General features: G+C 39.8%; 1 protein-coding gene across 2 annotated transcripts in view; it reads left to right on the top strand.

The window, feature by feature from the left end:
• The window catches only part of cdkal1 (CDK5 regulatory subunit associated protein 1-like 1), a 491,565-nt gene that overhangs the window by 55,317 nt on the left and 419,655 nt on the right, over positions 1-16,593 (top strand). For both annotated transcript variants that reach the window (XM_079836708.1, XM_079836709.1), the window contains exon 4: positions 8,526-8,610. In XM_079836708.1, the coding sequence (XP_079692834.1) occupies positions 8,526-8,610 (85 nt within the window). The remainder of the gene's footprint in view (positions 1-8,525; positions 8,611-16,593) is intronic.

Raw genomic sequence — 16,593 nt, 5'->3', positions numbered from 1 at the left:
AAGTTTCGTTTTGTAGAAAGCCTTTCTTTAAAGTGAATTTTGTTTGGTATAAATTGTATCTTAATTTTAATCAATGTTACATCAACCAATTGCCTGGATTTAAAGGTCCCATTCCGCATGATCCCATTGTTCAAACTTTAGTTAGTGTGTAATGTTGCTGTTAGAGCATAAATAATACCTGTAAAATTATAAAGCTCAAAGTTCAATGCCAAGCGAGATATTTTATTTAACAGAAGTTCCCTTTCAAAGCCTACAGCGAACGGCTGGCTTGGACTACATCCTGGTACTTCCTTCTTTAATTACGTCAGTAGAGCAGTAGAACAGACTTACCTCCGCCCACAAAGAAACGCGAAAAAGGGGGCGCGGTCTTGTTGCTGTCCCACGTGGAGAAGCGGACGTGTCGCGTGGAGAAAAGGAACTGTTGCGTTGAGTGTGTTTATCGCCATGTCGTCGAGACGCTGTTATTTTCATCCAGGAGTCAAATCACCTTTGTTTGGCTTTCCCAGGGACGCTGTAGAGATTATTGAACGCATACATCTCTCCGTTAAGAGGCGTGACCTTTCCAACATGCGCTAAGCTGCTGTCGAATCACAACACAGGAACTGCTGGCACCTGCGCTAAGCTGCGGTCGAATTACAACACGGTAAGCGCTTGCACAATCAGAACTCGTTACGTGTTTCTGAAGGAGGGACTTCATAGAAAGAGGAAATCACCAGCCGTTTTTAGGACAGTGAAAACAGCGGTACACAGATAAGTACATTGTATGAAAAATACTGTGTTTTTTTACACGCGAAACATGAACACTGTAAACACAATCAAAGCTTAAAAAAAACACGAAGAACGGGACCTTTAATAAATAATAAGCAAATATATCAGACAATATATGGAGGCGCCGGAGCAATAACTTGCATTGCGTGTGAACTGGAGCATGTCTCATAAATGAACCGAAACTCAGCGTATTGGCTACTTGCCTCGCAGACATGAGAAATATGTCAATAGAAAGCTTGAAATGTCTTTTAATCTAAACCATTAAAAACGAAAAGAAATAGGCCACTCTCTGATTATGTAATCTGTATGAAATGTGCATTTCTCTTATGGCATGTTCTAGGGCTGCACAATATATTGAAATTATCGAAATATCGCACATGTTCATATCGCGATATGTATATTGCAACGGCACACAATATCTGAATGATTTTAATAGACTACTTCAACATTGTGAAAAGTGTAAGTTTTAGGTCGACGCATATAGCAGGGAATAGACTGGGCACACGACTGTTACTTATGTGATTTGCTTGACGTTAAAAAGAGTTATTAAACGCAATAACTTGCGAAAAACAACTCCTTGCAGTCTCGCGCTCTCTGCTGTCTGACACACACCCCGAAACATGCACACAAGCCGCCTCTGAAAGCGTGTGATTCCTTCGTGCCTTGTTACACATGCAAACTTTCAAATACACACACAGCTATGTCAATGTCTGTCTTGATGAGTATTCATGTAAACACAGTCGGTTATGCTTTAAGTGAACAATATCAGTTGGGTATACAATATCATAGGATCCGTGTATTAGGACTTAAAGTGACAGCCTGCTAATACAGTAAACCTGCCAATACAGTAAACCTGCCGCTGTCTGTCAAACAACAAAAGAAAAAGATAAAATCACTGTGCTCTTGGCTGAATAACCTTTGTAGCTTTATTATGTATCAGTTTATATTTAATTAATGTGAAGACTACTGTTTTTAGTTCTTATTTTTAATAACGAAGATAAATTAAAATAACTAAAATAACCATCCACCCCTAGTTCAGGTGTCTTTGTCTACCTGGATGTTCTTGATTTTAAAAGGTAACTTCAGTGATTTAGCATTAAGCTTTGTATAATAAATGCTGCCGTAAATAGTGGCCAAATTCAAATGTTTACGTGCTTTTATTTTTATTTTTTGAGCAGTGATGAAATATATTGCTCTTGTAAATACTTGCCACCATTTAAAAAAATAAAAGTCTAGAAATGCAATTAAATTACCACACGACCTTGGTGTTTGTCAAAAGCAGTAGGTAATTCGGCCGGGGATTTTTACGCGGGTGGTGGGAGACGGCAAAACAAATCACCACTGTAAATGAGGACAATACCTTACGACCCCTCGAGAAACAATTGCCGTCCGAGTAGCGCTTCAGCCAACTCCTTCACCACTAACGGAGCGAGCTGGAAAATCAAACTTTTCCCGAACCCCTTGGGGAGGAGGGCCACAACATCATGGCCACCAACAGAACTGAATGGCTTCGCTCGCATCTTTCTCCGCCGCCATTACTGAACTACAACTCAAACTAGCGCACAACATCGTCATCGTTCTAAAATTTGTTCGGAGAAAACCTAAGAATATACCGCATTCCCAGATGGAGTACTGAAGGAAAATGAATGAGTGAATTAAGCATGCTTGGAATAACAAGATGGGAATAACATGGAAATAACTTTTTTCTTGGCAAGGATTGTAATGCATCACAATCAGGTACAAGAAAGGGAGATGACGGCTTTAGGTAGGCTGAGACAAAAAGTTATATTTTTTCGATGATCCAGAGGAGTCATGGGAGAAAGTCATATGGTCAGATGGGACCAAAATAGAACTTTTTGGTCATAATTCCACTAAACGTGTTTGAAGGAAGATTCAAGATTCAAGAAAGGGAGATGACGGCTTTAGGTAGGCTGAGACAAAAAGTTATATTTTTTCGATGATCCAGAGGAGTCATGGGAGAAAGTCATATGGTCAGATGGGACCAAAATAGAACTTTTTGGTCATAATTCCACTAAACGTGTTTGAAGGAAGATTCAAGATTCAAGATTCAAGAGTTTTATTTGTCACATACACAGTTATATACACAATATACAACTGGCAGTGAAATGTAAACAGGTCCGCTCCATGGACAGTGCAAATAACAGTTACAAGAACACAAGGGGAAATTAAAATAGAAATAGAATAAAATTAGAATAAAAAGTATTAACATAAGTAGAGTTATAAATAAATCAAGTAAGATAAAAATAGGAAATAAGATAAAAATAAAAAAATAAAATAAAAATATAAAATATAAAATAAGTGGATATGATAAGTGAGAAACTGTAGACTTAAAAATAAGTGGTTAACATAAAATATATATATATATTTATATATAGAGAAGTATGATGTGCATGCAATAGGTATAATTGCAGATGGAGTATAATGTGCAAACAGGAGTATGATGTGCAAACAGGTTATTACAGGTTGTTACACAGTAACAATAGGAACGTAAAGTGCAGTGCAATGGCAGTATGTGGATGTTAATGTTTAAACTGGATGTTTATGCGTGTGCGGGGTGAAGTGAAGTCACGTGACTGAGTTCAGGAGTCTGATGGCCTGGGGGAAGAAACTCCTCCTGAGTCTTTCAGTCTTTGCCATCAGGCTACGGAAGCGCTTACCAGATGGCAGCAGGGTGAAGTGAGAGTTTGCAGGGTGATTAATGTCTCTGATGATTTTAGTAGCTCTACCTCTGCAGCGTTTGGTGTAGATGTCCTGCAGAGACGGGAGAGCTGAGCCTGAGATGCGCTCGGATAAGCGCACCACTCTTTGCAGGGCTTTGCAATCGTGACTGGTGCTGTTCCCGTACCACGCTGTGATGCACTGAGTCAGGACACTTTCTATCGCCCCTCGATAGAAAGTTTTCAGGATGGCTGGTGAAACCCTGAATTTCCTCAGCTGGCGCAGGTGGTACAGTCTTTGCCTGGCTTTTTTCACCTGTGTCTGGATGTGTGTAGTCCAGGTCAGATCCTCGGAGATGTTCACACCCAGGTATTTGAAGCTGCTCACTCTCTCTACCGGTGTCCCGCTGATCATGGGAGGGGAGTATGACCGATGCTGTCTCTTCCTGAAGTCCACAATCAGTTCTTTGGTCTTGTTAACATTCAGAGAGAGACAGTTGTCCTGGCACCATGATGTCAGTTGCTCCACTTCGTCCAGGTATGCCGTCTCGTTGTTGGAGATGAGACCCAGGACAACAGTATCATCAGCAAACTTGATGATAGAGGTGGAGCGGTGTGTGGACAAACAGTCATGGGTGTAGAGAGAGTAGAGCAGGGGACTCAGTACACAGCCCTGTGGAGCTCCAACACTCAGGGTGATGGAGGTGGAGGTGAACTGGCCTACTCTCACCGCCTGGGGTCTGCCAGTGAGGAAATCTTCAATCCAGAGGCAGAGAGAAGAATTCAGGCCTAGATCCAGGAGTTTGTGTGTTAGCTTAATGGGAACTATGGTGTTAAAGGCTGAGCTATAGTCAATAAATAGCAGCCTGACATAGTTCCCACTTTTGCTGTCGATGTGAGTGAGGCAGGAGTGAAGGACGTGAGAGATGGCATCTTCAGTCGATCTATTGGGACGATAGGCAAACTGAAGAGGGTCCAAAGTGTCAGGAATGGAGGAGCAAATGTTGTTTTTAATAAGTCTCTCAAAGACCTTCATGACTAAAGATGTGAGAGCCACTGGACGATAGTCATTTAGGCAAGAGGGTTTACTGATCTTAGGTACAGGGATGATGGAGGATCGTTTGAAGGAGGTGGGGACAACAGATGTAGCAAGGGACTCGTTAAATATGGATGTAAAGAGCCCTGCGAGCTGATCAGCACAGGACCGCAGAACACGACCTGAAATACCATCCGGCCCAGCAGCTTTCCTGACATCCACACGTTTGAGTGCCCTCCGAACCTCGTCCTCCGAGACAGAGATCACGTGACTGTTGCTGCTCTGAGGGACTCTCTCTGACGCGTCACTCGTCGGAGTCGCGCTGCCGCGATTACCATCAAAGCGAGCGTAGAAAGAGTTTAACTCGTTCACCAGCAACGGATCAGCTCTCACCTCTGCAGAGGATTTAGTTCCAAAAGCACAGATGGTCCTCAGTCCCTGCCACATCCGCCGGGAGTCGTTGAGTTGGAAATGAGATTCCACTCGGTCTTTATATCGGAGTTTTGCGGCTTTAACGGCGCGCCGGAGGGCGTAACATGAAGCTTTGTACTCCCTCATATCCCCCGTTAGGAGACCGGCATTGTAAGCGGTAGTGCGCGAGTTTACTGCAGTGCGAATTGAACTGTCCACCCACGGTTTCTGATTAGGGAAGGACGTTATAGTTAATGTTTGTGTGGCTTGCTCTGTCAGTGTATTGATAAAGCAGAGCGCCACTTCTGTGAACTCGCTGACGTCTTCAGAACTCGCGCGGAACAAGAAGAATGATGAGCACCATCCCAAGAACACCATCCCTACTGTGAAGCATGGGGGTGATAGCATCCTTCTTATTCTTCAACAACCTCCTTCCCTCAGTTAGAGCATTGAAGATGGGTCGAGGCTGGGTCTTCCAACATGACAATGACCCGAAGCACACAGCCAGGATAACCAAGGAGTGGCTCTGTAAGAAGCATATCAAGGTTCTGGCGTGGCCTAGCCAGTCTCCAGACCTAAACCCAATAGAGAATCTTTGGAGGGAGCTCAAACTCCGTGTTTCTCAGTGACAGGCCAGAAACCTGACTGATCTAGAGAAGATCTGTGTGGAGGAGTGGGCCAAAATCCCTCCTGCAGTGTGTGCAAACCTGGTGAACAAAGGCTACGAGAAGGATGCAATACTAATGCAATACTAGACATTGCAGTTAAGGCGTGACCATTGGACAGTGAAATGCTCGTTGGGTCAGCAGGATCTGACAAAAACAGGTGGTGAAGAAAAGACACCTATTAACTGCAAAAGAATTAAGAATTAAGGTGAAGAATTAAGGGTGAAACCATCAGGAACCCTTTAGTCTCCAGCGCCACCATTTTCCAAAGCTGCAACCTACCTGGAGTCTCCAGAAGTGCAAGGTGTCAGGATCTCAGAGTCAAGTCAAGTCAAGTCAACTTTATTTATATAGCGCTTTTAACAATGTAGATTGTTTCAAAGCAGCTTTACAGTGTTAAACAGGAAAATAATGCAGCATAATTTTATTCAGCTGTATAGCCATTCTGGAAAAATTTCAAGTATCATACAGTGACAGTGTGGGCTTTAGATCAATAATTTGATCAGTAATTTAGTTTAAATGGTTAATTTAGTTTATTATTTAGATGTATTTCGATGTTTAGTTGAAAAATTTAGTGTCCCCAACTGAGCACGCCAAGCCAGAGGCAACAGAGACTTCAGTTAGGTAAAGAATCCTAAAAAATGACCCCCACTAAATAAGAATCATAAGCTGAAGTGTTGTAAAATACATGAAGCCTGCTTTTTTATAGGTTTTATAGGTTGAGAATGACTCTTGAAGGACCAGCACCACATCCTCTAGTACCACTGTTTGAAGAATTCATCTTCCAGAATCTGGCAGTACGTTTTGGGAGTTCATTTTAGTCCATCCTGAAGTCCGTTTTGCAGAGATGGACTAAAAATGAACTCCCAAAACGTACTACCAGATTCTGGAAGATGAATTCTTCAAACAGTCGTACTAGAGGATGTGGTGCTGGTCCTTCAAGAGTCACTCTCAACCTATCTGTCCATAAAGCCTATAAAAAAAACCTTCTTCATGTATTTTACAACACTTCAGCTTGTGATTCTTATCTAGTGGGGGTCATTTTTTAGGATTCTTTACCTAACTGAAGTCTCTGAGATCCTGACACCTTGCACTTCTGGAGACTCCAGGTAGGTTGCAGCTTTGGAAAATGGTGGCGCTGGAGACTAAAGGGTTCCTGATGGTTTCACCCTTAATTCTTCACCTTAATTCTTAATTCTTTTGCAGTTAATAGGTGTCTTTTCTTCACCACCTGTTTTTGTCAGATCCTGCTGACCCAACAAGCATTTCACTGTCCAATGGTCATGCCTTAACTGCAATGTCTAGTATTGCATTAGTATTGCATCCTTCTCATGGGCATTTAATACTTTTTGACTTTTCAGTCTGAGTTAAATCTCTTTTTTGGCTCAATTTATCTGTAAAAGAAAACATGCCTAATAATTCTGCACACCTGAATATAAGGTGATTTTCATTTCCAGCCTTCATGAACAATTATATATCACTTATCCATTATTAAATACTAAATCAATAGTAGTTATTAGGATTACTGTGGTTTGGAATTGGTCAAATGTGCCTGGAAAAAAAATATGATCAGAAAATCAACGTGCCTAATAATTCTGCACTCCCTGTACATACATGCATACATGCATGCATACATACATACATACATACATACATACATACATACATACATACCATACATACATACCATACATACCATACATACCATACATAACATACATACATACATACATACATACATACATACATACATACATACATATATATATATATATATATATATATATATATATATATATATATATATATATATATATATATATATATATATATATATATATATATATATATATATATATATATATATATATATATATATATATATATATATATTTTTTTTTTTTTTTTTAATCTGAAAAAAAAAAAAGGTTAACAGTAATCAGAGAGCTTACAAATCAGTGAAGCATTGGAATCGGGATCGGTATCGGCCGATCACCATGACAAGAAATCGGTACTCGTATCGGCAGCAAAAATCCTGATCGGAGCATCCCTTATTAAAGGGATAGCTCATCTAAAAAGGAAAATTAGCCCATAATTTACTCACCCCCAAGTCATCCTAGATGTATATGACATTCTTCTTTCAGACGAATAAAATCGGAGTTATATTACAAAAGTCCAGGCTAATCCAAGCATTAGAATTTGATTCATAGTTGGTCTGTTTTTGAAGTCCTTAAAAAGTGCATCTGTCCGTCAAATAACGTGCTCCACGTGGCTCCGGGATGTTAATAAGGCCTTCTGAAGCGAATCAACACGTCTGTGTAAGAAAATTATTCATATTTAAAACTTTAGCAAGTAAACTTTCGACCGACCGCCTTCCATGGAAAAGTGTTGAATGTTGAAATTGAAACTCAAGATGCGTACGTGACATTATGACGAGCGTACCTGGTTGCGTTAGTCTTTCGATCGGCAGGGGAACTTTCAACAATTTTTCCATAAATTGAACAGGGAAGGTGGTCGGTCGAAAGTTTACTTGAACTATAGTTTACGTGAACTATCCCTTTAAGGTTATTACATTTAGGGCAATTAAATGATTTAACAAAACAGCATTAAATCCTTTTTAGGATTTATTTAGGATTGAGGACAAGTTTTAATTAAGGAGTTCTATTTAACTGCAAAATCATGGTAGTCATGGTATTTGCACAAATCGCTGCACATTCATGTAATTCTGTATTTTGCACACACAAGTTAAAAGGCATTTGTTTGTGGATACGGTAGTAAAACATGTCTGCAACATTTAAGAAGTTCATGGATTAGTGTGTGTGTGTGTGCATTTATTAATCATTTTGGGTGTAAAATCATCCTATAGCTGAAAATCTGACAATGTCTCGTATTGTGTTACGGCTGTGTGAATAGTTTTGACAGGTCATCGTGGTGGGAATCTTCATGTGTAACTCTCTCTTTCGCCAGAAAATCCATCTGACGCTGATCTGTGGTTATTGAACAGTTGCACAGTCAAAAACCCTGCTGAAGATCACTTCAGGAACTCCATAAAGTAAGTTTCTGTAATACAGTCACTGCATGAAAGTTTTGTTTGTTTATACTTTAGGGTCTGGTGTGGGTAACGTGAATTTCTGTGACTTAAAGACCATTTCTTTATAAACACTTTTTGTTATACTGGTTGAAACTCTTCGCATCCTGATAGCAATTAATAATAGAAGTGGTCTAAATATTAAAACATGTACATATATCTTCTGTGGAAGTCTCAGGACCAAAAAGTGTTCTTCCAACATATAATGTCCTACCTGCCTATCAACGTATAAGTTTGCGAGCCCTGCTCGCAGAGTCATCACACGACTAGAGCCCTGCATTTCGCGACGGGCCCCGACTTACTTATGTCCCTAGGGCTGGGCTTAGGGACAATTTTCACGTCATGCCTCACATGCAGGCCGGGCTTCAGACCTGTTTTAGGCTTCTCCTCCTTTTATTTTAGACATTAATTAATTAAAAGAAACTATGAGATGTGCTGCGCTGGTGGAAACAACACTAGACCATGCTACCGCAACTGTCAAGACTGGCTCACACGGTATTTAGAGTCCGCGCCAGCTGCAGCAGTGCAGTGAGTTATGGTCATTTTACACCTGGTCACTTCATATGTTTTCTCTGCTCAGATATCTATCCGATTGTGAAAGACCAGGTGTAAATTCCCTCCGAAATTCTTTCGAGACCGATTTAAATCCAATCACCCAAACAAACCAATTCAGAAGGTGCAGGTCTGGGACGCATTTCAGACGAAACTGGAAAAGTGTAAATGCATCTGGTTGTTTAAACTACATATGTAAATTTTACTCCTGGCAAATTGTTAAAAAATAAACATGTGCGAGTGTGTTATAGGCCAGGGGTTTTCAAACTTTGGGTCTCGACCCATTTGTGGGTTGCAGAGTGGGAAGAGGTCACTCTGTCGCACAGTCACTTGGCTGCAGTTAAATTTACATTTCAGTGAATGACACTCAACAAACAAAGTTTAGTCTGGGGTTGCACAATATACCATCGTTAAATATAAATCGCTATATTACTTGGTGCGATTTTCAAATTGCAAAGGCTGCCATTTAATTTATAAATATATAAGCATTGTGTTCATGAAGCGCACCTGCGTGACTTGTGATAACCGTTTTCAGTGTCTCAGAGCAGCTTCATTATTAACAGGGTTTGAAATAAACACCTGCCAAATGGTAAAAATCAATTTTAGCGGGTAACTGTCAAATCACTAGCCAATTTGGCGGGTCACTTACTATGGCCCTGTCCACACGAAGCCAGAACTTTCCCTGTCCGATCTTTTTTTTTCCTCGTTTCAAGAAATATCTGCGTACACACGAGAGCATGAAAACGGCTCAAAACGATGTAGTATACATGCCAGGCCAGTATGTGGCACTGTAATTCTGCCACAGAAATACACTAAAAACGGAGAAGAAGAGTTGTGGCTAGTTTTAAAAAATTGTTTTAAAATTAAGGCCTCAAAACACACAATAGATATCTGTTCCCAAGACTTTTGACTCCTGTCTGTATTTGTATAGAGTTTTTTCTTTAAACTGATGTGAGAATCATTGAGCCTACTCATTCACATAAAACAATATACTGATTTAAAATTTGTAAGACCGTTTCTCTTCACTAAGCCAATATGCGAGGAGGCGTGATATCTAATGAATAATGATGAGATAGCACCTGAGATAACAAAGGACTCGCATTAATGAGCTGCATAATGAATGAGCTTCAGGTAGGCCTGTGACAGAGAGCAACAGAGCAAAGGAAATATATATTTTTTGTAGTTTATTTTATTTGGAATGTAGTCAACAAAGGCCTATTATATTTTAAAGCTACACTGTGTGATATTTTCCCCCATCTAGTGGTGAAAAGGTATATGACCATCAAGCGAATTTTAGTTTCTGTTCCTCTCAATTCCGATTTCGTTTCAACTCCTACGGTGGCCGATTTAGTCCAAGATTAACATGGCTTCCAGTTCGACCTCGTCCACATTCGACACGGTGCCTGTGGGATATTCTGTGCGCAGTGGGATGGTTGGAACTCAACTGGCCTAATTATTCGGCTAGAAAGAACTGCAGCTAATCCAGAGTGAACTTTGATGATAGTAATGTTTATTCAGTCATCCAATTGCAAGGCATAAACAGGTTTGCGTGGATATGTACATAAATGTGGTTTCTGTGAGAGAACAAATAAGGATGGTAAATATACATACACAGTTAAGAACTGTATAACTATACTTATAAGTTACATTTGTATGATGTAACCGTAAACCAGAGCTTATTGTACCATATATAGGCGCTAAAGGCAGCTGCATTAAAAGGAGCGGAGCTGCCGCTGCTAACGGTGTCGGGTTACAAAAGTGTGTGCGGCGCTTTAACGTTAGCACTGCAGTGCGCTCTGTATAACAATTGTTAATATGCCGATCAGACCTGATACATATTTCCATCAACATACATTACAAGCAAATACAAGCATACATATACAAGCGGACTCTTGCTTCATAAAGGTAGACCAGATAACTTAAAACAATCTATATTCTCTGCCAAAACAATTTATGATTTATTAAACTATAATTTATGATTTATTACACCAATTTATTAAAACACAACAATTAGTTAATGAGATTAAAACCATGTTTTTACTCCAAATTTACTTTATATCACAAGTCAAATGTTTTAAATTATGTGATCTCATTTGGCTTTGGATCACAAAATCAGACAGAAAATATATTTTACAATATTCTGCATATTTATAAAAGCTTGAGTAGCATTGCATTATAAATATAATCTATTATGAAAACACCCAACATGGTATTAATAACACAGATAAGCCATATATTGTCGCGATTGTGTGTTTATTATCTTCAAACTTGCATGTTAGAGCGATTTCTGGAAGCTGTTTATGTCAATGTCACATGGTATCTTCTTCATGCATGCTATATATGGACTACATGTACACGGAGCGCCCTCCGGCTGCCAGTATGAAGTATGAAGAGTTTTTTATGAATGATGCAGCTGACGCTCGTATTACAATCTTTAGAAGGTACCGACGGTTTTCATATTCATAACTCCTGACACATATTAACAAATTACGGTCACTATATGACTTTGAGAATAAAACAGGTCAAAAATGGAAAATTGAGTCTTAGATCTTTTAAATGTATAGTTTGTCAAGGTAATAACTTACATCTGACAGTAATTTTGAGCTAATTTAAACAAAGAAAGCTTCAGTGTGCCCTCGTGCACGATGTGTTTGTTTGAGTTGATGTGTGTGTGGGCATCGCCTCTAGCCTGGGAAAACCCAGACAACTTCCGGCAAATTTAGATTTGCTCTGCAAGTAGTCTGGCAAAGACCCCATTCAAACCCATTTCTAATCTCTAGAAATCGCGGCACCAATTAGAAACGTTGGGGCGGGCTTTAGACGATGACGACAGCGCAGCGACGTTAGCAGATTTGCCGCCGTGGAGCATCACTCGTTCGAATCAGCTATCGCGTCTGTTTTAAGCGATTTAAACTTTTCCTTTTCGTTAAAACCCGAGCAAAGAACAACACTCGAAGCCTTCATATCTAAAAAAGATGTTATCGCTGTCTTACCGACTGGATTCGGCAAAAGTCTGATACCAGCTTGACCCTTTGGTGGCTAAACGAATGGGTCTTAGCGAGAGCCCTCTGGTAGTGTTAATGTTTTACAAAATATAGTTTTAAGTCCTTTTCAGGTGAGAATGTAGTTGTTTAAAGCTCAAATCTGTGGTTTATTTATAAAGAGCGCCTTTTTAAAAATTTTATTTGGCGTTTTCAGAGTTGTGAGCTCCAGTGGTTCAGCGGCGCTCAATGGCTCATTAACCCACCGAGAGGCGCCTTTCCTCGGCCAGTCCTTCTGCCGTCTGCCGCTGGCTCTGATGTCTCTGTAGTGGTTAAACATAAGATATGATTTGTCTCGTCTTGTGTAGATCTAACGGCTGATCTTTGCTCTCATTAAAGCTACACTATGTAACTTTTCCGTCCACTAGAGGTCGCCTGTTCAAAACAAAGGCGTAGTTTGATGACGGCACGTTTGAGCGCAGAATCTCGGGACATGTGGTCTTCACCTCACAGCCGGTGGAAAACAGTCAGGATAGGACTCGGGCAGAAATCATGTTCATGGATGCGATTATTGACATAACTGTAGTCTGAAGCAGAGCAGGAGCGAGTGTTGTGGAGCTGAGCAAGGCCGCAGGAGCGATTGAAGAGCGGGACTGTTATTATGGCATAGTCGCTGGCGGGACTTTTATTATGACACGGTTGCCGGCGCTACTTCCTCTTTTCCAGTCATGAGTCTGAGGTAACGCAACTCTGTTTATCGTATTAGATATATCTGAGTGTGTTGAAAAGGAAGTTATGACGTTCGCTCGGCGGCTGCTATGACACTTGTTCACAATGCAGTGAGAGTAAAGTGTTTCACTGAATAAAACCGGAGACCGAGGGTGACGCAGATATGACGCAATCGACAGGCGACTCCCTCACACCCATAGCTCACACGTCCCGGTTCCTTGGTTAAAATAGCAATTTTCTCACAATTTACAAATAGTTTAAAACATTTGGGATATTCTAAGTACTCAACTGAACAAAATATATAACACTGGCCTAGTGGTTTCTGGATATTTTACTGCAAAAATCCTACATAGTTCACCTTTAATCTATAATTTGTTCCCAGACAGATCGTTTTGTCTGAGGGCAAAGTGAAGTTTCATAACTTTATATTTTTAAGCTATTAAACTTTACCGTTGTAGTCTCCTAGCGCTGACTTTGACTGAATTGCTTTATTTATTGTATAGCTTCTTATACCTTTTACTTACTTTTATAATTGCTATTGATGATCACACATAAACTGACATTTAACAAAAAGAGACTGGGTTGTGTTTTATGTCATATTTAATTTATTACAGTGATAATCATAGCCTATATTATGCCTATATTATGTGTGTTTTTTTTTTAAATGTAAACAAAAAGAGGCTGGGTTTTTTTATATTTTGTTTTGTTATAAACATGCATTGAAGATAATATGCATTGCCTGCACTACATATACAAATATATACTGAGTGATACTGTCAGCATTGTAGGCGGACTAGTGTCCTCCCGTCCTCAGGAGTTCGTTCTCTGGAGTCAAACTTGGCAAGTCACGGACGCAAGTCAGAAGTTCGCTTACGAAATATGTCATAAAACACCACTGCCTCATTTCATAAAAAATAAAAATCTTAAACATAATAGCCACACGAATGTGGTTCAGGCAACGCGTAGCTATGCCTACATTGATTATCTTATATATTTATAATAAAACGAAGTATAAAACACCCTGCCTCTTTTTGTTTACATTTTAATAAATAATATATTAAATATTAATATGTGGTTTAGGTAAAGTGACCAGATTTCTGAAATGGAAACCGGGGACATTTCCTATTTGAGAACACAATTACAGACAAGAACGCATATTGAGAGACGGCCAGATGTTTCTCCGTCGCTCTGCATACGTCATCTCCCTCATCGCTCTGATTGGTCGAGAGGCATTTGAGCGACGCCCGTTGGTGACGCCCCTTTGGAAATGATTTGTCTATGAAGCTTTGCTAGACCATAACTCAGTTACTACTGAGAATGGTCTGGTTTTAACCAGGCTACGTCGCCTCAGTATTTGAATCTCAATAGAGCGTGTGCTTCGTGTGCGTGGTCGCATTAGTGTATAATGAGCCGCTCAGGAACGACTAACATAGCTCTGCTTTCAAACAGATTACATAAACACAGAATATTTGTTTTTGATTTGGTTTACAGTGTTTAAAACCTGACATTTCAGCGTTTATTTAGACATATGTCTCATGTTTGTGAGACTAGTATTCACTAAGCTAGAGGTCATTTTCTGAAGACTGAATGAATGAATGTCTTTGACAGAGAGGCTGCAGATCACGCATCATGTTTGATTTCTTTATTTTGCAAAAAGCACAACAATTTGTTTTTATTGTGACTACTAAAAAAAATTGAAACTTAAAACATAATGATGTATAACACTTGCCTGAATGATAAAAAAACTTCTCTTTGGCACTGATAAGAAAAAAAGCAAGCCAATCACGCCGGTGCGACGCCCGACTCGAGAGGGTTAAGCCTTGCCAATTTAAATATTCAAGCACTCATAGACGAGAAAGTGTCTCTCAGTTTGCTACTCGCAAAGCGCTGCAACAGCACACATAAGCACGGCCACGTGTCTCATAGCACGCAAATATTCACACAAAATTATATCAAAAGTTGCGTTTCCACCAAAATTACCCGGAACAATTTGTACCAGGAACTTTTTTTACAGGACCTTTTCCCCCCCCAGACCGGCTACGGTCTGCGTTTCCACTGCGGTCTAAAGTACCGTGAAGATTAGTCCGGTGATGTAGGACTGCGCGCGGCTGCTCCTCCCAGTCAGCGACGGACAGTAATCATTTTTGCGCGACACTGTCTGCAACAATAACAAGTATGGAGGAGATGTAAGCAGCGCTGCTTTTGCTGGTTATGTATTGGTTTACTAAAGAGGTAATTAACAAAACTGCAGAAAATAGACAAGCACTGATACTAAAGCGTATTCTGAAAGCTCGTAAAGCTAGATTTAAAATAAGACAACGCATGTTATTATCAGCTATTACGGACATTGACCGTGCGATTGCTGAGACGAACGGGCGCCATCGGACAGAAAGAGCAAGACTGATATTTACTGAACGCAGAACGAACCTCGCAAAAGACTTTTAAAAATGCTGGTTGAAATAAAATGCTGCGTGAGTTCAACCAATCAGCATGTTCAGCGCCCAAGTCCCACCCCCGAAAGTCCCCGAACTTTGAAAAAGTACTACCTCGGGAGCAGGGCCTTTTGGAGGGGGAAATATTTACCCGGAACTTCATTTAGACCCTGGTTCCTGCGGTCGAAACACACAGAATACCACCTCTAAGTTCCTAGTTCCTGGGGAAAGTTCCTGCGGTGGAAACGTGGCTAAAATGACTGTTTTGTTGAGTATCATCGTAAACATAGTCGGTTAGGTCGGTTCTTTAGTCGGTTCTTTTAAATGAACGTAAATATGAAATTTGCCAGTCACCGCCAGCATTTATGGTCAATTTCACAAGTTTCATGGCCCACAGAATATCTAAACATGCAATATATCAAAAGAAAGAACAGACCCACTGTTTTATTCTAGCTTCATACATAATTTTTTTTATCAAAACTTGAATGTTGCAAGTTTCATGAAAAAGCAACATTTTGAGCATAAAGCTGAGAAAATCACGTTTTTGTAAAAGACTAACGTTACGTCTGAACGATGAACAAAACACAGATGGCGTAGATTGAGTCCATCAACACCCCAAAGCTTCACAGTCCTATAACTAGTCCTGGGTTGACCTTTCATTCAATAATATTAGGCAGTTGTGATTTAAATGCTGTTTAATGTTGATGATCGCGTTATTTTACATATGCATCTGCTTACACGATATCGCACGTTGCTGCTTCTTCAGCTGTGTTTTGATCAGGAGATTCTGTTCTCGTCCAGGAAATGCGCTACAGCGGCCCCTACAGTATAACAGTGAACACATGGAAAGCCGGAAAATATCGTCATTGGCTATATAAATATCAAGATAACAAAAGACAAAAAAAATCACTCACTGCTCTTAACTGAATAACTTTTAATAAGGGTTAATCTATATTTATATGCAGTGACATATAATTTTATGCAGACTATGCAGTGATATTTTACATTTGATTACTATTTTTGTATATATTTGTTCTGCTCTATTTATTTGTGCTTTTGCTTGTAATTTGATTATTTGTTCTTATTTTATTACTGACTGTCTTTAACAATATAAAAAAAATTATATGAGTTAGGATATTAGTTTTTAGAGTCATAACCTTATTTATTAAGCTTAAATGGCTCAAAAACAATACTAGGCCTATTTTATTTTATTTATCCGTTTTTTTTGTGTGTGGTGGGGCCAGTGAAAATTC

The sequence above is a fragment of the Gobio gobio genome (assembly GCF_949357685.1).
Source record: "Gobio gobio genome assembly, chromosome: 15".
Taxonomy (NCBI): Eukaryota; Metazoa; Chordata; class Actinopteri; order Cypriniformes; family Gobionidae; genus Gobio; species Gobio gobio.
This window is presented reverse-complemented; position numbering and strand designations above follow the sequence as displayed.